General features: G+C 46.9%; 1 protein-coding gene across 4 annotated transcripts in view; it reads left to right on the top strand.

Moving 5' to 3' along the window:
• LOC143956496 (alpha-1-antitrypsin-like protein CM55-MM) overlaps positions 1-21,168 on the top strand; it is an 81,333-nt gene that overhangs the window by 42,490 nt on the left and 17,675 nt on the right. Inside the window, exons 1-2 of one of the 4 annotated variants that reach the window (XM_077466690.1) lie at positions 10,055-10,192; positions 14,677-15,425. In XM_077466690.1, the coding sequence (XP_077322816.1) occupies positions 14,780-15,425 (646 nt within the window). In that variant the 5' untranslated portion in view covers positions 10,055-10,192; positions 14,677-14,779. Of the gene's footprint in view, positions 1-10,054; positions 10,224-11,349; positions 11,399-14,676; positions 15,426-21,168 lie in introns of those variants that run through there. The other 3 variants (XM_077466693.1, XM_077466691.1, XM_077466694.1) reach the window with 3 other exon arrangements.

The raw sequence follows: 21,168 nt of genomic DNA, 5'->3' as shown, positions 1-21,168 counted from the left end.
TTCTTCCCTTCTTCCCTCAGCCAGAACACTGAAGATGGGTCATGGATGGGTCTTCCAGCATGACAATGACCCAAAAACATACCGCCAAGGCAACAAAGGATTGGGTCAAGAAGAAGCACATGAAGGTCATGGAGTGGTCTAGCCGATCTCCAGACCTTCATCCTATAGAAAATTTATGGAGGGAGCTGAAACTTCGAGTTGCCAAGAGAAAGCCAAGAAACCTTCAGGATTTAGAGAAGATCTGTAAAGAAAAGTGGACCAAAATCCCTCCTGAGATTTGGGCAAACCTGGTCACCAACTACAAGAAACGTCTGACCTCTGTGCTCGCCAACAAGGGTTTCTCCACCAACTACAGGCCGACTTTGCCGCATTGAGGGGCCAATGGACGGGGCCATGTATCATAAAATCTTGGATGAGAACCTTCTTCCCTCAGCCAGGACACTGAAGATGGGTCATGGATGGGTCTTTCAGCATGACAATGACCCAAAACATACCGCCAAAGGCAACAAAGGATTGGGTCAAGAAGAAGCACATGAAGGTCATGGAGTGGTCTAGCCGGTCTCCAGACCTTCATCCTATAGAAAATTTATGGAGGGAGCTGAAACTTCGAGTTGCCAAGAGAAAGCCAAGAAACCTTAAGGATTTAGAGAAGATCTGTAAAGAAGAGAGGAGCAAAATCCCTCCTGAGATTTGGGCAAACCTGGTCACCAACTACAAGAAACGTCTTACCTCTGTGCTCGCCAACAAGGGTTTCTCCACCAACTAAAAGGCAGACTTTGCCGGATTGAGGGGCCAATGGACGGGGCCATGTATTGTAAAAATCTTGGAGGAGAACCTTCTTCCCGCAGCCATAACACTGAAGATGGGTCATGGATGAGTCTTTCAGCATGACAATGTCCCAAAACATACCTCCAAGGCAACAAAGGAGTGGCTCAAGAAGCAGGTTACAGTCACAGTGGCCTAGCCAGCCTCCAGACCTTAATCCTATAGAAAATTAATGGAGGGAGCTGAAACTTCGAGTTGCCAAGAGGCAGCCAAGAAACCTTAAGGATTTAGAGAAGATCTGTGAAGAAGAGTGGATCAAAATCATTCCTGAGATGTGTTCAGACCTGATCACTAGTGATGGCCGAACGGTTCGCCCGGCGGTCGTTTCGCGGCGAATTTCCGACTTTCGCCGTCCGCGGGTTCGAACGCCTTTTTCCGTCGTTCGCCCCGGCGGACTTACGTGTTTAATGTATACAAGAACTTTAACCTTTCGTGACACGTTTATCATGTGTTACAGGACAACCAATTGAGACATGACAGCTCATGGACACTTGGACATTCCCCCTAACCTATAAATACACCCGATCCGGTGGCCATTTTACATTCTTTCTTCTGTCACTGTAGGGAAAGGATCCTGTGTGGAGTAGGGACAGAGAAAACGCTAGCTATTTGGTACACAAAAGTTCTTTTCAGGACTGGTATAGGTGTTAGGTCAGCAGCCTGAGTTTCTTTTGTCAGTTTAGATAAAGGGACAGAGCGCTGTATGCTGCTATTTTAGGGACAGCTCAGCCAGATTAGTCTTTCTTCATCATCATCATCATCATCATCATTAGCTGTTACTATCAGGTCCACAAAAGAGCTGTTCCAGCTAATCGTTCCAGCCTACTCTTTTTTGCCAATTTGTATAGGGACAGGCAGGAAGCAGTGTGTCAGGCAGTGAGGATAATTTTAAAGACTTGCTGTTACTATTAGTTCCACAAAGGTTCTTTTCAGGACTGGTATCAGTGGTACGGTAATAGGCTTGTACACGTATAATATTCTTTCTTCCAAATATAGAAAGAATATTATACTTGACTGCTGCCCTTCTGCTGCAGTCTGCTAATCATTCACAACTCACTTGTTCCACAAAGCTCTTTATCAGGACTGGTAACTTGGTCTGTCTAGGGTGCTACGGTACATAGGCTTGGGTGCGGTACAGTCTGCTGTTCTGTAAGGACCGCTATCGGTCCACAATACATAGGGTTGCCGTGCACTACTGCTGACCGCTGCCCTATACTGCAGCAGTCCTTCAGCGGTATAGGGACTGACGCACAGTCTGCTAAACACTAATACACAACCTGCTTGGTCCACAAAAGTTCTTATAAGGACTGGTAACTTGGTATAGGGTGCTACGGTACATAGGCCTGAGTGCAGTACAGTCTGCTGTTCTGTAAGGACCGCTATCGGTCCACAATACATAGGGTTGCCGTGCACTACTGCTGACCGCTGCCCTATACTGCAGCAGTCCTTCATTGGTATAGGGACTGACGTACAGTCTGCTAATCACTAACACACAACCTGCTTGGTCCACAAAAGTTCTTATAAGGACTGGTAACTTGGTATAGGGTGCTACGGTACATAGGCCTGAGTGCAGTACAGTCTGCTGTTCTGTAAGGACCGCTATCGGTCCACAATACATAGGGTTGCCGTGCACTACTGCTGACCGCTGCCCTATACTGCAGCAGTCCTTCATTGGTATAGGGACTGACGTACAGTCTGCTAATCACTAACACACAACCTGCTTGGTCCACAAAAGTTCTTATAAGGACTGGTAACTTGGTATAGGGTGCTACGGTACATAGGCCTGAGTGCGTTACAGTCTGCTGTTCTGTAAGGACCGCTATCGGTCCACAATACATAGGGTTGCCGTGCACTACTGCTGACCGCTGCCCTATACTGCAGCAGTCCTTCAGCGGTATAGGGACTGACGCACAGTCTGCTAAACACTAACACACAACCTGCTTGGTCCACAAAAGTTTTTATAAGGACTGGTAACTTGGTATAGGGTGCTACGGTACATAGGCCTGAGTGCAGTACAGTCTGCTGTTCTGTAAGGACCGCTATCGGTCCACAATACATAGGGTTGCCGTGCACTACTGCTGACCGCTGCCCTATACTGCAGCAGTCCTTCATTGGTATAGGGACTGACGTACAGTCTGCTAATCACTAACACACAACCTGCTTGGTCCACAAAAGTTCTTATAAGGACTGGTAACTTGGTATAGGGTGCTACGGTACATAGGCCTGAGTGCGTTACAGTCTGCTGTTCTGTAAGGACCGCTATCGGTCCACAATACATAGGGTTGCCGTGCACTACTGCTGACCGCTGCCCTATACTGCAGCAGTCCTTCATTGGTATAGGGACTGACGTACAGTCTGCTAATCACTAACACACAACCTGCTTGGTCCACAAAAGTTCTTATAAGGACTGGTAACTTGGTATAGGGTGCTACGGTACATAGGCCTGAGTGCGTTACAGTCTGCTGTTCTGTAAGGACCGCTATCGGTCCACAATACATAGGGTTGCCGTGCACTACTGCTGACCGCTGCCCTATACTGCAGCAGTCCTTCATTGGTATAGGGACTGACGTACAGTCTGCTAATCACTAACACACAACCTGCTTGGTCCACAAAAGTTCTTATAAGGACTGGTAACTTGGTATAGGGTGCTACGGTACATAGGCCTGAGTGCGTTACAGTCTGCTGTTCTGTAAGGACCGCTATCGGTCCACAATACATAGGGTTGCCGTGCACTACTGCTGACCGCTGCCCTATACTGCAGCAGTCCTTCAGCGGTATAGGGACTGACGCACAGTCTGCTAAACACTAACACACAACCTGCTTGGTCCACAAAAGTTTTTATAAGGACTGGTAACTTGGTATAGGGTGCTACGGTACATAGGCCTGAGTGCGTTACAGTCTGCTGTTCTGTAAGGACCGCTATCGGTCCACAATACATAGGGTTGCCGTGCACTACTGCTGACCGCTGCCCTATACTGCAGCAGTCCTTCAGCGGTATAGGGACTGACGCACAGTCTGCTAAACACTAACACACAACCTGCTTGGTCCACAAAAGTTTTTATAAGGACTGGTAACTTGGTATAGGGTGCTACGGTACATAGGCTTGAGTGCGGTACAGTCTGCTGTTCTGTAAGGACCGCTATCGGTCCACAATAGATAGGGTTGACGTGCACCACTGCTGACCGCTGCCCTATACTGCAGCAGTCCTTCAGCGGTATAGGGACTGACGTACAGTCTGCTAATCACTAACACACAACCTGCTTGGTCCACAAAAGTTCTTATAAGGACTGGTAACTTGGTATAGGGTGCTACGGTACATAGGCCTGAGTGCGTTACAGTCTGCTGTTCTGTAAGGACCGCTATCGGTCCACAATACATAGGGTTGCCGTGCACTACTGCTGACCGCTGCCCTATACTGCAGCAGTCCTTCATTGGTATAGGGACTGACGTACAGTCTGCTAATCACTAACACACAACCTGCTTGTTCCACAAAAGTTCTTATAAGGACTGGTAACTTGGTATAGGGTGCTACGGTACATAGGCTTGAGTGCGGTACAGTCTGCTGTTCTGTAAGGACCGCTATCGGTCCACAATAGATAGGGTTGACGTGCACCACTGCTGACCGCTGCCCTATACTGCAGCAGTCCTTCAGCGGTATAGGGACTGACGTACAGTCTGCTAAACACTAATACACAACCTGCTTGGTCCACAAAAGTTCTTATAAGGACTGGTAACTTGGTATAGGGTGCTACGGTACATAGGCTTGAGTGCGGTACAGTCTGCTGTTCTGTAAGGACCGCTATAGGTCCACAATAGATAGGGTTGACGTGCACCACTGCTGACCGCTCACCTATACTGCAGCAGTCCTTCAGCGGTATAGGGACTAAGAGTTTTGTCACAGGGTCATTTAAAAAATGACATGCAGAGGAAGAGGCAGGCCCTTCCGCAGGGGTGGTAGGGGTAGGGCAGGAGCAACAGGCTTGAGCCAAAGTGGGAAGTTGCAGAAGGTGCGTTCAATTACTTTAAAGGATGCACCAGACTTGGTTGAGTGGCTCGCTCAGCCTTACTCTTCTGCACCCTCCTCATCCTCTCGATCTGCACCCTCTTCTTCACTCTCTGCTATGTGCACCCCCAAAGACACTACCACCAACAACACGACCACCACCACCACCACCACATACCTTCCGCTTGAGTCACTGGAATTATTTTCCGATCCATATCAAGAGGACATTTCTGATGCGCAGCCACTCTTGGTATTGGATCAGGAAGAGGAGGTAGCAACAAGCGCTACTCAGCAGTCTGACGCCAGTACCCAGATCAGCCCAAGGAGGAGGTTGGTCCCCGGTGTTGCTGCCTACTCTACTTATAGCGGTGGGGAAGGTGACGTTGATGATGACGTGTCTAGTGATGTCACGTGGGTGCCCACAAGAGAGGAAGAGGAGGGGAGTTCAGAGGGAGATATGGACCAGCAGATAGGGAGGAGAAGCAGCAATGACTTACATTGCACAGCAGGGACAAAGCAGACTGCAAATGTATCAGGAGCGAGTCATCGACCATGTACGGTCACATCTGGCGCTCCCAGGACACCGGCACATGGCTCCGCAGTGTGGGCTTTTTTTAACGTGTCCGCTGCTGACAATAGCGTTGCCATCTGCAATCTTTGCAGTCAACGCGTTAGTCGCGGTAAGCCCAATACTCACCTAGGGACGACCGCCTTAAGAAGGCACATGAGCAGCCATCACCGAGCCCAGTGGGAGCAACGGAACACACAAAGCCACACTGCAGGCTCTCACCGTCCAGCCTCGTCTTCTACTTCTCCTTCTCCTCTCTCCTCACAATTGTCCTCCACTCCACCTTCCATCACGCCAAGCTCACATTTTTCTGCAAAAAGGCAGGCTTCCGTGGGCCTAATGTTTGAGCGTAAAAAAATGATGACGCCGGATAACCCTCTTGCCCAACGGTTGGCGGCTGGCTTGTCAGAACTCATAGCCCGCCAACTACTGCCATATAAACTGGTGGACTCGGAGGCCTTTCGCAAATTTGTGGCCATTGGAACACCACAATGGAAGGTCCCAGGAAGGAAGTATTTCTCAGAGAAGGGCATCCCAGAGCTATATGGCCATGTTCAGCGGCAAGTGAATGTATCTCTGGCACACAGTGTCGGTGCCAAGATACATCTGACCACAGACACGTGGTCTAGCAAACACGGGCAGGGAAGGTATATCAGTTTTACTGCCCACTGGGTGAACCTTCTGACGGCCGTCAAGCATGTAACCCGTGGCACCCGTGTAGATTTGGTTTTACCGCCACGGATTGCATGCAGGCCTGACTCTTCTTCTCCTCCTCCTACTCCATCCTCCTCCCTCTCCTCCTCAGCTGCCTCCTCCTTTTCCGCTGCTAGCGTCTCTTCCACTGCACCGCCCAAGCTCCCCAGAACCTATTCCACATGCCAGGTGAGACGTTGCCATGCCGTGCTGCGTCTGTTGTGCCTGGAAGCAAAGAGCCACACTGGCCCGGCACTCCTTTCAGCTTTGCGTTCACAGGCAGATGAGTGGCTAACACCGCTCAATTTGACAGTTGGTAAAGTGGTGTGTGACAACGGTGCCAATCTGCTTAGCGCATTGAAACAGGGCAAAATCACGCACGTGCCGTGCATGGCACACGTCTTAAACTTGGTCGTGCAGCGATTCCTTGTCAAATACCCTGGGGTCCAGGACATCTTGCGGCAGGCAAGGAAAATCTCGGCCCATTTCAGAAGATCTTACACGGCCATGGCTCGCCTTGCTGACATTCAGCGGCGACACCATCTGCCGGTCAGACGTCTTATTTGCGATTGCCCGACGCGATGGAACTCAACCTTCTATATGCTTGATAGGCTGCTCCAGCAGAAACGTGCAGTTAACGTCTACCTGTATGAACTCTGCGAAAGAAACGGTTCTGGGGAGCTGGGTTTTTTTTCACCGCGCCAGTGGCTGCTCATGCGCGACACATGCAGACTTCTGCGGCCATTTGAGGAGATCACCAAACTGGTCAGTCGCAGCCATGGCGCCATCAGTGACATGGTACCTTATGCCTTCTTTCTGGAGCGTGCATTGCGTCGTGTCATTGATCAGGCTGTGGAGGAGCAGGAGCGGGAAGATGAGGAAGTCGCAATGCTGGATGAATTCCCAGGGGGGGCTACTCTATCTGAGACAAGTCAACAACAGGAGTCTGATGAGGAGTCAGAGGAGGATGGTGCCGGGGCGGATGAGCAGGAGCAAGAAGAGCATGCTTTAAACCTTTCTGGGATCCCTGTTGTGCGAGGATGGGGAGAGGAGAATGAAGAGGACGACATTATCCTGGATGATGAGCAGGAGCCAGGCCACCACACCGCTTCCACTTTAGTGCAAATGGGGGCCTTCATGCTCCAGTGTTTTAATAGGGACCCCCGTATAAAAAGCATGAGGGTCAAGGACCAGTACTGGGTGGCAACGTACTTAGACCCCCGGTACAAACACAAAATGGCGGAAATGTTACCGCCGTCGCAGAGGGCTGTCAGAATGCAGCACTTCCAGGCCTTGCTTCGAGAAATGCTGCATTCTGCTTTTGCGTGCGCTGGCAGAGGAGCAATTCCCACTCCCAGAGAAGGATTTGCGGGTACCAATCCAACAGCGCCTGCAAGAAGAGGCCGGTTTGAAGATGTGTTGGTGACTTCGGATATGAGGTCATTCTTTCAGCCGACCCATCGACAGGTGTCATCCGGATCCAGCATCAGGGAACGCCTAGACCGTCAGGTGTCCGACTACATTGGGTTAACGGCCGATGTGGACGCTCTGAGGAGTGATGAACCCCTAGACTACTGGGTGGGCAGGCTTGACCTCTGGCCAGAGCTTGCCCAATTTGCAATCGAACTGTTGGCTTGCCCCTCATCCAGTGTCCTGTCCGAAAGGACGTTCAGCGCAGCAGGGGGGATTGTGACCGATAAGCGTACTCGCCTAGCTCACCACAGTGTTAACTACCTCACATTTCTAAAAATGAATGAGGCATGGATCTCGGAGGAATTCAACACATGTGATCAGTAGACCATGTATATGTCTATAAACAATTTTTGGAATCAAGCACACAGACCTTCTTAATTCATTTGGCTCACTTCCCTGACCCAAAAAAGCACACCGTACTATATGCCCCTACCCTCCTCTTTGAAGAGGTTGAGCGGTGTCATATTTCTACTGGGGCTGCTTATTATGAGGGGTTCCCACCATCCCTGTGCTGTGCTGACTTCCTCCTGGGTGTTCTTATTATGAGGGGCTCCCACCATCCCTGTGCTGTGCTGACTTCCTCCTGGGGGTTCTTATTATGAGGGGATCACACCATCCCTGTGCTGTGCTGACTTCCTCCTGGGGCTGCTTACGGTGCTGCTGTCAGCGCTGTATGTCACGGAGCTGCTGTCAGCGCTGTATGTCACGGAGCTGCTGTCAGCGCTGTATGTCACGGAGCTGCTGTCAGCGCTGTATGTCACGGAGCTGCTGTCAGCGCTGTATGTCACGGAGCTGCTGTCAGCGCTGTATGTCACGGAGCTGCTGTCAGCGCTGTATGTCACGGAGCTGCTGTCAGCGCTGTATGTCACGGAGCTGCTGTCAGCGCTGTATGTCACGGAGCTGCTGTCAGCGCTGTATGTCACGGAGCTGCTGTCAGCGCTGTATGTCACGGTGCTGCTGTCAGCGCTGTATGTCACGGAGCTGCTGTCAGCGCTGTATGTCACGGAGCTGCTGTCAGTGCTGTATGTCACGGAGCTGCTGTCAGCGCTGTATGTCACGGAGCTGCTGTCAGCGCTGTATGTCACGGAGCTGCTGTCAGCGCTGTATGTCACGGTGCTGCTGTCAGCGCTGTATGTCACGGAGCTGCTGTCAGCGCTGTATGTCACGGAGCTGCTGTCAGCGCTGTATGTCACGGAGCTGCTGTCAGCGCTGTATGTCACGGAGCTGCTGTCAGCGCTGTATGTCACGGAGCTGCTGTCAGCGCTGTATGTCACGGTGCTGATGTCAGTGCTCTGTATTACGGTGCTGCTGTCAGTGCTCTGTATCTCCTGCACCCTCTTGTTTGCCTACCCTGGTCCCTGACCTTCCCTCTCCTCCATTGCCTTCATTAGCTCCATAGTCCTGAATTGTCAGAACAATTTCCCAAATAAAAAAAAAATGCTTGTAGTTATCGATCCCAAATTCACCTCATACATGTATTATGCTATTGTCCAGGTGGTGGGACTACGTGCTACCCCCTAATAATTACCCCGTGGCCGCAAATTCGACCTAAAGGTTTGCGAAATTCGCCTCCCATTGAAGTCAATGGAGCCCGCGGCGAACGGTCGTTTTCGCGAACGTTTGTGTCCGTTCGCGTTTCGCGTTCGCGAAACGTCCCGTCGGAAGTTCGTCCATCACTACTGATCACCACCTACAAGAAACTTCTGACCTCTGTGATCGCCAACAAGGGTTTCTCCACCAACTACAGGCCGACTTTGCCGCACTGAGGGGCCAATGGACAGGGCCATGTATCATAAAATCTTGGATGAGAACCTTCTTCCCTCAGCCAGAACACTGAAGATGGGTCATGGATGGGTCTTCCAGCATGACAATGACCCAAAAACATACCGCCAAGGCAACAAAGGATTGGGTCAAGAAGAAGCACATGAAGGTCATGGAGTGGTCTAGCCGATCTCCAGACCTTCATCCTATAGAAAATTTATGGAGGGAGCTGAAACTTCGGGTTGCCAAGAGAAAGCCAAGAAACCTTAAGGATTTAGAGAAGATCTGTAAAGAAGAGAGGAGCAAAATCCCTCCTGAGATTTGGGCAAACCTGGTCACCAACTACAAGAAACGTCTGACCTCTGTGATCGCCAACAGGGGTTTCTCCACCAACTACTAAGGGGATCAAATACTTATTTTACTCTCTGAACTGTAACTCCATTTATAACATTTATATTTATATTTTCTGGATTTTCGGTTGATATTCTGTCTCTATCATATAAAATTCACCTATGATAAAAAATGATAGACCCTTCATTTCTTTGTAAGTGGGCAAAACTTACATAATCTGCAGGGGATCAAATACTTATTTCCCCCCCAACTGTATAAAAGATATTGTATTTATGGGTTATGCTGTGTTAAAGGTAGAACTTTTTTTTTTATTCTAGCATCAGCCTGTCCATAATGAATAGCTGCCTTATATGCCTGGAAGAAAAGGTCACATAGTCAAAAACAATGGGGGGGGGGGGGGTGTAATTGGAGACTCCAGGAAAATCTTTCAGTTTATATAAATAGAATTCTTCCTCAGGTGATCACATTTGCAGGTGTGAAGGTTCTGTCTCTGCGGAAGGCTGGTCTGGTTGGCACTGGTAAGGGGTGGTGATGGTCCGGTTGGCACTGGTAAGGGGTGGTGATTTTCCAGTTGGCACTGATAAGGAATGGTGATGATCGGGTTGGCACTGGTAAGGGGTGGTGATGGTCCGGTTGGCACTGGTAAGGGGTGGTGATGGTCCAGTTGGCACTGGTAAGGGGTGATGATGGTCCGCTTGGCACTGATAAGGGGTGGTGATGGTCCGGTTGGCACTGGTAAGGGGTGGTGATGGTCCGGTTGGCACTGATAAGGAGTGGTGATGGTCCAGTTGGCACTGATAAGAGGTGGTGATGATCCAGTTGGTACTGGTAAGGGGTGGTGATGGTCCGGTTGGCACTCATAAGGGGTGGTGATGGTCCAGTTGGCACTGATAAGGGGTGGTGATGATCCGGTTGGCACTGGTAAGGGGTGGTGATGGTCCAGTTGGCACTGGTAAGGAGTGGTGATGGTCCGGTTGGCACTGGTCAGGGGTGGTGATGGTCCGGTTGGCACTGATAAGGGGTGGTGATGGTCCGGTTGGCACTGATAAGGGGTGGTAATGGTCCGGTTGGCACTGATAAGGGGTGGTGATGGTCCGGTTGGCACTGATAAGGGGTGGTGATGTCCGGTTGGCACTGGTAAGGGGTGGTGATGTCCGGTTGGCACTGGTAAGGGGTGGTGATGGTCCGGTTGGCACTGGTAAGGGCTGGTGATGGTCCGGTTGGCACTGATAAGGGGTGGTGATGGTCCGGTTGGCACTGGTTAGGGGTAGTGATGGTCTGGTTGGCACTGATAAAGGGTGGTGATGGTCCGGTTGGCACTGGTAAGGGGTGGTGATGGTCCGGTTGGCACTGGTAAGGGGTGGTGATGGTCCGGTTGGCACTGGTAAGGGGTGGTGATGGTCCGGTTGGCACTGGTAAGGGGTGGTGATGGTCCGGTTGGCACTGATAAGGGGTGGTGATGTCCAGTTGGCACTGGTAAGGGGTGGTGATGGTCCGGTTGGCACTGATAAGGGGTGGTGATGGTCCGGTTGGCACTGATAAGGGGTGGTGATGGTCCGGTTGGCACTGGTAAGGGGTGGTGATGGTCCGGTTGGCACTGGTAAAGGGTGGTGATGGTCAGGTTGGCACCTATAAGGGGTGGTGATGGTCCCGTTGGCACTGGTAAGGGGTGGTGATGGTCCGGTTGGCACTGGTAAGGGGTGGTGATGGTCCGGTTGGCACTGGTAAGGGGTGGTGATGGTCTATGCTACTACTAAGGGGGGGGGGAATTTATCATGCCACTGTTCTCCATATCATTCAATTAATTGGTATTGTAAGGTAGGAGTTTGATAACAATTTGTGTATATAGTGTGTGATGCGTTATTACCTGTTACTTTCCTTAGGGTTAGGGTTGTAAAAAAATGTTCTTCTATCTGATGTTTTGCTTTTTTTTTTTATCCTGGGGAGCTCTGCCAGTGCGAAGGCAAAAATACAACAGTGATCACTGGAACAGGAAGAGAGGAGAAATATTCCAATCCGGACAGCTGTTCCAGTGTGCCAACTTATGCCGCGTACACACGATCGGAATTCTCGTCAGAAAAAGCTCTGATGGTTTTCCCATCGGAATTCCGACGGAATTTCGCTCAAACTGTCTTGCCTACACACGGTCACACCAAATTCCGACGGTCAATAACACCGCGACGTACAACACGTTCGACGGCACTATAAAAGGGAAGTTCAATGTTTCCGAGCATGCGTCGAATTGTTTCCCGAGCATGCGTCGGAATTTTGCGTGTTGGAATTGCATACACGCGATCGGAAAGTCCGATAGAAAGGTTTTCCGTCGGAAAAATTAAGAACATGCTCTCAATCTAAAGTCCGTCGGAAATGCCGACAGAAAAAGACCGATGGGCGTACACGCGGTCCGAAAATCCGATGAAAAGCTCCCATCGGACTGTTTCCATCGGAAATTCCGGCGGTGTGTAGGCGGCATAAGAGGGAATTTCTTCACATTTTAGAGCTCATGCAGCTTAAAGTAGATCAAAGAAGCGTCTCCTACAGGCTTTTGAGCTCTTATACTCTTTTTCTGTCTTGAAACTCCCCTCCGTGTTGGCCATGTCCATGCGCATTTTGACTTTTTCAGGCGTTTTCCGGCATAGGCTCCTACAGGCAGAAAAAAAAACTCCTCCACCAAACTCACATTTTTGAGAGGAGCTAGTGCCCCAAAGAGCTCAAAAGAGCTAAAAAAAAAAAAAGCTAGAAAAAGCTTAAAAAAATGTTTCTTCCAGCTTTTTGTTTTGTTTATATAGCGGTTAAGAAAATACTATCTAGGGGGGGATTTATTAACCGTTTCCCGACCAGCGCACGCCAATGTACGTCGGCAGAATGGCACGGGCAGGCATATTGGTGTACAGGTACGTCCAATCTCTAATTCTGCCCTGCCATCATGAGCACGCCAGCGGCGGCGCGCTCGCGTGCTGGCAGGGGACCCCCGTGAGTCCGGTCACGGGTCCCACGGACTTGATCGCCCGCGGGGATACCCGCGATCGTCTCACGGGGCGGCTGAACGGAGAGATGCCGTTGTAAACAGCATCTCCCCGTTCTACCTAGCAACTAGTGACGCTGATCTCTGCTCCATGTGATTGGAGCAGAGATCAGTGTTCACTAAATGAAAGCCCAACCCCCCCACCGTTAGTAACACACCCCTAGGAACACTTAACCCCTACACTGCCACCCACTGGTTAACCCCTTCACTGCCAGTGTCATTTACACAGGAATCACTGCATTTGTATAGCACTGATTGCTGTATAAATGACAATCGTCCCAAAAATGTGTCAAAAATGTCCGATGTGTCCGCCACAATGTCGCAGTCACAATAAAAATTGCTGATCGCCGCCATTACTAGTAAAAAAATTAATTATTAATAAAAATGCCATAAAACTATCCCCTATTTTGTAAACGCTATAACTTTTGTATATATATATATATATATTTTGTAACGCTATAAACCAACCAATAATCACTTATTGCGATTATTTTACCAAAAATATGTAGAAGAATACGTATCGGCCTAAAATGAGGGAAAAAAATGTTTTTTTATATATTTTTGGGGGATATTTATTATAACAAAAAGTCAAAAATAATGTGTTTTTTTTCAAAATTGACGCTCTATTTTTGTTTATAGCGCAAAAAATAAAAACCGCAGAGATGATCAAATACCACCAAAAAAAAGCTCTATTTGTGGGGAAAAAAAAGGACGTCAATTCTGTTTGGGAGCCACGTCGCAGTGCCGAATTGAAAGTGGTCTGGTCTTAAGCCAGCAAAATGGTCCGGGGCTGAAAGTGGTTAAAAAAAATAAATAAATAAAAAAGCTCAAAGGAGTTTGAAGGAGCTCAATAAAAGTGTGCACAAGAGCACAAAAAAGCACAAGCTTCCTCAAGCTAAAAAAACCCCCCCAAAAACTCAAATGCTGTAATGCCTTGTACACACGGGTCGGACATTCCGACCACAGAATCCGTCTGATTTTTATCTGACGGATTTTGTCCGAAACTTGTGTTGCATACACACGGTCGCACAAAGTTGTTGTAACATCCGATCGTTCTGAACGAGGTGACGTACAAAAAAAAAAACGTACGACAAGACTACGTAGAGGCCAGTAGCCAATAGCTTTCGACCCCAAATTTATCCTGAGCATGCGTGGCACTTTGTGTGTCGGAATTCTACTCTACACGCGATCGGAAAAAGTCAGATCGGATTTTGTTGTCGGAAAAAAAAATTCCGACGGAAAAAGCCTGCTGGAGCCCACACGCGATCTGATTTTCCGAGAACACAGGTGCCGCCCCCCCCCCATCCTTGCGTTCGACCCCCTAATCTGTGGCGGCCCGTCCATAAGGGGCGCACAGGTGTCACCCCCTCATCCTTGCGTTCGGCCCCCTAATCTGTGGTGGCCTGTCCATAAAGGGCGCACAGGTTCCACCCCCCATCCTTGTGTCTGGTCCCCTAATCTGTGGCGGCCTGTCCATAAAGGGCGCACAGGTTCCACCCCCCATCCTTGTGTCTGGTCCCCTAATCTGTGGCAGCCTGTACATAAAGGGCGTACATGTTCCACCCCTCATCCTTGTGTTCAGCCCCCTAATCTGTGGCGGCCCGTCCATAAGGGGCACACAGGTGCCACCCCCCCATCCTTGCGTTCGGCCCCCTAATCTGTGGAGGCCTGTCCATAAGGGGCATACAGGTTCCACCCCCCCCCCCCCATCCTTGCTACAGGCTAGTAGCCAATAGCTTTGGTCTAAGAATTTGATCTGAGCATGCGTGGCACTTTGTCCGATCGGAATTCTCTACACACAATCAGACAAAGTCCGATCGGATCACGTTGTCGGAAAGTTTTATAGCCCACACACAGTTGGATTATCCGACAACATGGTCCGATCGGACATTTTCCATCGGAATGTCGTGTGTACAAGGGCTAACATTTTTGTTCCCGGGTTTGGTTATCCTTTAATGCTTTTACGTTGCTTTACAGAAGTCTACATGCTACAAGTCTCAGAGGAGGATCAGTTCCTGAAAACAGAGACACAACCATCTCCTTATCATTATCAGAAGGTGAGGGTCTACACTGAGAAGACATGAAGTTCCTCCTAATTTTGCTTTTACTCATCCCGGTCATAACTGCTTCAGATGAACACAAATCTGAAAAGTCCGATACGGTAACCAAGAGTAGAATAGAGACGAAGAGAGCTCAAGCCCTAAGGCAAACAGTAAAGGCAAATACTGAATTTGCCATAAATTTCTTCAAGCTTCTGACCTCCGTGTCAACCCAAGGCGCGGATTCCCCACCCCAGAATGTCGTCTTTTCTCCTTTCAGCATTTCTTCTGCTTTTTCCATGATTTTGCTGGGGGCCCAGAAACAGACCCACCAGGAATTGTGGAAAGGTTTGAGCCTAAACAACACACGTTGCAGGGAAATGGAGGTCCACCAGGCGTATTCCACTCTTCTCCAAGCCTTGAATTCGCCGAAGAGCAGCCTTCAGGTCAACATCGGCAACACCATCTTTGTAGATCAGAGCCTGACCTTGTTCGAGAGCTTTAAAGACGAGGTGCGGCGTTACTACCGTGCCGAAATTATGGAAGAGGATTTCGGCGACCTACAAAAAGTTGAAAATAAAATAAATGGATACGTGAAAGAAAAAACTGAAGGCAAAATCGAGGATCTTATCAAAAACCTTCATATACACACTCAGATGGTCCTGATCAACTATGTCCTGTTTAAGGGTAAGAAGAGAACAGAGGTAGCTGGAGCCAATTATAATATACAGTTTCGGTTCAAGTTGTTTTTGTTGTTTTTAGTGTACTTGAAGAATATTGTAACATCTCTGAAGCTGTCTGATATGTTACACACAGGAAGTTAAGGTTTTATTTAACCAATTCCCAGCCGGCCTATAGTAATTTGACGGCTGAGCGAGACTTTCGTTGTTCCCGGTGGATGTCATATGACGTCTAGGCTTGTGCAATTCGTTTCGTAACGAATCGAAATTCGGCCGAATTTTGCATCTTTCGGACATTCGGATGCATCCGAATGTCCGAATAAAAAAATAACAAATAACAACGAATACGAAAGAAATATATACGAATGAATTCGAATGAATTCAGTAATTCTTTACAGATCTAATGAAACAAAAGGTCAGCTCAAAGTAAATCTTATAGTCCAATAGATATAGGCAATATGTCAAGTACTGCAGCAGAGAATGACATTTTGCGACCCAAATTTGGGGCCACATATTTCGGGGTCACTTATAGCTAGAAACCCCAAATTTGGTATACAAACACAATAATACTAGCACTACAACATATCCAAACTTGGATTTTTTAGCACCAAGTGACCCCGAGATATGTGGCCCCAAATTCGGATCACAAAATGTCAAGCACTTTTCTGCAGCAGAGAATGACATTTTGCGACCCGATTTTAGGGCCACATATCTCGGGGTCACTTATAGCTAGAAACCCCAAATTTGGTATGCAAACACAATAGTACTAACACTACAACATATCCAAACTTGGATTTTTTAGGACCAAGTGACCCCGAGATATGTGGCCCCAAATTCGGATCACAAAATGTCAAGCACTTTTCTGCAGCAGAGAATGACATTTTGAGACCCGATTTTGGGGCCACATATCTCGGGGTCACTTATAGCTAGAAACCCCAAATTTGGTATGCAAACACAATAATACTAGCACTACAACATATCCAAACTTGGATTTTTTAGCACCAAGTGACCCCGAGATATGTGGCCCCAAATTCGGATCACAAAATGTCAAGCACTTTTCTGCAGCAGAGAATGACATTTTGCGACCCGATTTTAGGGCCACATATCTCGGGGTCACTTATAGCTAGAAACCCCAAATTTGGTATGCAAACACAATAGTACTAACACTACAACATATCCAAACTTGGATTTTTTAGGACCAAGTGACCCCGAGATATGTGGCCCCAAATTCGGATCACAAAATGTCAAGCACTTTTCTGCAGCAGAGAATGACATTTTGAGACCCGATTTTGGGGCCACATATCTCGGGGTCACTTATAGCTAGAAACCCCAAATTTGGTATGCAAACACAATAATACTAGCACTACAACATATCCAAACTTGGATTTTTTAGGACCAAGTGACCCCGAGATATGTGGCCCCAAATTCGGATCACAAAATGTCAAGCACTTTTCTGCAGCAGAGAATGACATTTTGAGACCCGATTTTGGGGCCACATATCTCGGGGTCACTTATAGCTAGAAACCCCAAATTTGGTATTCAAACACAATAGTACTAACCCTATAACATATCCAATTTTGGAGTTTCTAGCACCAAGTGACCCCGAGATACATGGCCCTAAAATCGGGTCACAAAATATTTTTGAATGCGGTTGAAATAATTTCGAATCATGTTGAAATCATTTCAAATCCGATAGAAATATTTTCGAATTTGGCCGATTTTTCGAATTCGGTAAAAAACTAAACGAAATCCGAAAACGAATTTAAGGAAGTTAACCAATATAACTAAACGAAATTAATGAATTAACGAATTAAAACGAAACGAAACTAAACAAATTTTTTTCCTTTTGCACATGTCTAATGACGTCCTTTTGGAATGAACCTCACGTGTGGCTGTGTGGTGGACACAGCCAATGACTGATCGGTGTTGAGGCCCGTACACACCATCGGACTTTTTGACAACAAACATGCAAATTAGCTGTTTTGGAGCAACATCAGACCGCGTGTACGCTCCATTGGACAAAACTTTTTCAGTTTTCATCTGACTTTTGTTGGCTGTGCAAACGGACAAACTTTTTGACAACATAAGTCCAGTGGAGCAAAGTCCGACCGTGTGTACAGAAAACCATCGGACTTTACAAACACGCCATGCTCAGAACCAATGCAAATGATCAGACAGCAATACAGAAGTTGACCAAAGGTGGCGCTGGAGTAATCGAACGTCCTCTTTTGAAGTGTCGCCGGTACGTTGAAACTTCACTGCGTTCGTGTTTGTTGCCTAAAAAGTCAGATCGTGTGTATGCAATACAAACTTACGGCCAACGGCCTTTGTACAAAAGTCCACGGGAAAGTTTGTACAAAGTCCGATCGGGTGTATGAGGCTTTATTTTTACCCAAAAAAATAATCAGAATACATTTTGGCCTAAATTTATGAAGAACAATTATTTATTTGCAAAATTTTATAACAGAAGCAAAGAATTTTTTTTTTTTTTTTTTTTAGATGTTCAGTGGTTTTCATTTATTTAGCACAAAATAAAAAATCTAGTGGTGTTTAGACACCACCAAAAGAAAATCTCTAGTTATGTGAACAAAACAATAAATATATAGTTTGGGTACAGTGTTGCATGTCCGTGTAATTGTCATTCGAAGTGTAAAGCCTCATACACACGATCGGACTTTGTACAAACTTTCCCGTGGATTTTTTGTACAAAAGGCATCGGCCCTGAACTTGTATTGCATACACGCGGCAGGACTTTTTCAGCCAAATTTCACCAAATCACGTGTTTTTTTTTCTGCTCTTTACCGCCACCTTTGGTCAACTTCTGTATTGTTGTCTGGTCTTTTGCATTGGTTCTAAAGCCTCATACACACGATAGGACTTTGTACAAACTTTCCCTTGGATTTTTGTACAAAGGGCGTCGGCCGTGAACTTGAATTGCATACACACAGCAGGACTTTTTCAGCCAACTTTCACCAAATCACGTGGTTTTTCTGCTCTTTACCACTACCTTTGTTCAACTTCTGTATTGTTGTCTGATCTTTTGCATTGGTTCTGAGCATGCCTGTTTGTACTTTGTACAAAAGTCCGATGGTTTTCTGTACACACGATTGGACTTTGCTCCATCGGACTTTTGTTGCCGGAAAGTTTGTCCGTTCAAACACAGCCAACAAAAGTCAGATGAAAACCGAAAAAGTTTGTCCAATGGAGCGTACACACGGGTCGGATGTTGCTCCAAAACAGCTAATTTGCATGTTTGTTGTCAAAAAGTCTGATCGTGTGTACGGGCCTTAACAGGGCTGAAAGCTGACAATTGACCAGGGCGGGAAGGGGGTAAAAGTGCCCGGTATTGAATTTGTTACTCACTTGATCACCGGAAGGTTTTACCCCCGTCATGACCAGGGCATTTTTTGCTATTCTGCACTCGGCAACCATAACTGGCAATCATGCAACACTGTATCCAAATAACATTTTGATCATTTTTTTTCACACAAACAGAGCTTACTTTTGGTGGTATTTAATCACCACGGTTTTATTTAATCTATTTATTTTATTTTTTTATTTTTTCTAGGTGGAAAAATACAGAAAATGTTGAAAAAAATAATCATTTCTTAGTTACATAGTTACATAACAGACGAAAAACAAGCTCTGGACTGCAGCACTCTTCATAAGACCACTTTCTTTTATTGGGAAATCACATCACAGCTCAAACACAGCGAACAAGGAACAATTGCGGACGTTTCGCACTAGCTGTAGTGCTTAACCACTTCAGCTCCAGACCAATAAACACCTTAAGGACCAGAGGTCTTTTTGCAATTTCGCACTGCGCTGCTTTAACTGGTAATTGCGCGGTCATGCAATATTGCACCCAAACGAAATTTGCGTCCTTTTCTTCCCACAAATAGAGCTTTCTTTTGATGGTATTTGATTGCCTCTGCGATTTTTTTTTTTTGCGATATAAATGGAAAAAGAGCGAAAATTTTGAAAAAAAAAGATATTTTCTTCTTTTTGTTATAAGAAAAATCAAATAAACTAAATTTTAGTCATACATTGAGGGCAAAATTTATTCAGCCACATGTCTTTAGTAAAAAAAATGTCAATAAGCGTATATTTTTTGGTTTGCGCAAAAGTTATAGCGTCTACAAACTAGAGTACATTTTCTGGAATTTACACAGCTTTTAATTTATGACTGCCGATCTCATTTCTTGAGGTGCTAAAATGGCAGGGCAGTACAAATCCCCCCCAAATGACCCCATTTTGGAAAGTAGACACCCCAAGGAAATTGCTGATGGGTATGTTGAGCCCATTGAATATTTATTTTTTTTGTCCTAAGGGATTGAATAATGACAAAAAAAAAAAAAAAAAAAAATTTTTTTTACAAAAAGTTGTCACTAAATGATATATTGCTCACACATGCCATGGTTATATGTGAAATGACACCCCAAAATACATTCTGCTGCTTCTCCCGAGTACGGGGATACCACATGTGTGGGACTTTTTGGGAGTCTAGTCGCGCACGGCACCCCGAAAACCAATCACCACCTTCAGGATTTCTAAGGGTGCAAATTTTTGATTTAACTCCTCACTACCTATCACAGTTTCGAAGGCCATAAAATGCCAAAATAGCACAAAACCCCCCCAAATGACCCCATTTTGGAAAGTAGACACCCCAAGCTATTTACTGAGAGGCATGTTGAGTCCATGGAATATTTTATATTTTGCCAAAAGTTGCGGGAATATTACAAACTTTTTTTTTTTTGCACAAAGTTGTCACTAAATGATATATTGCTCACACATGCTATGGGCAGAAGTCAAATTACACCCCAAAATAAATTCTGCTGCTTCTCCCGAGTACGGGGATACCACATGTGGGGGACTTTTTGGGAGCCTAGTTAACTAGCTACCTAGCGACACTAGCGACACTGATGCAGCGTTCAGAAAAATTATCGCTTAGTGACACTGGCAAAAGGGGGTGAAAGGGTTAACTAGCGGAAATCAGGGGGTTAAAACCATTATTGGGTAGTATATCGGGGTACCTAGCGCTATAAAAACCTGGCGGTGAACCTAAAAAAATAACTAGCTACCTAGCGACTGTAGCGACACTAATGCAGCGATCAGAAAAACGATCGCTTAGTGACACTGGCAAAAGGGGGTGAAAGGGTTAACTAGCGGCAATCAGGGGGTTAAAAACATTATTGGGTAGTATATCGGGGTACCTAGCGATATAAAAACCTGGCGGTGAACCTAAAAAAATAACTAGCTACCTAGCGACACATGCAGCGATCAGAAAAATGATCGCTTAGTGACACTGGCAAAAGGGGGTGAAAGGGTTAACTAGCGGCAATCAGGGGGTTAAAAACATTATTGGGTAGTATATCGGGGTACCTAGCGCTATAAAAACCTGGCGGTGAACCTAAAAAAATAACTAGCTACCTAGCGACTGTAGCGACACTAATGCAGCGATCAGAAAAACGATCGCTTAGTGACACTGGCAAAAGGGGGTGAAAGGGTTAACTAGCGGCAATCAGGGGGTTAAAAACATTATTGGGTAGTATATCGGGGTACCTAGCGATATAAAAACCTGGCGGTGAACCTAAAAAAATAACTAGCTACCTAGCGACACTAGCGACACATGCAGCGATCAGAAAAATGATCGCTTAGTGACACTGGCAAAAGGGGGTGAAAGGGTTAACTCTAGGGGCAATCAGGGGGTTAAATCTTTATTGGGGGGTGATAGGGGGCTACCCTGGACC

The sequence above is a fragment of the Lithobates pipiens genome, unplaced genomic scaffold, assembly GCF_037356315.1.
Source record: "Lithobates pipiens isolate NorthernLeopardFrog02 unplaced genomic scaffold, aLitPip1_a1.2 Scaffold_37, whole genome shotgun sequence".
Taxonomy (NCBI): domain Eukaryota; kingdom Metazoa; phylum Chordata; class Amphibia; order Anura; family Ranidae; genus Lithobates; species Lithobates pipiens.
The sequence above is the reverse complement of the archived record's forward strand: the minus strand, read 5'-3'. Positions and strand labels throughout refer to the sequence as shown.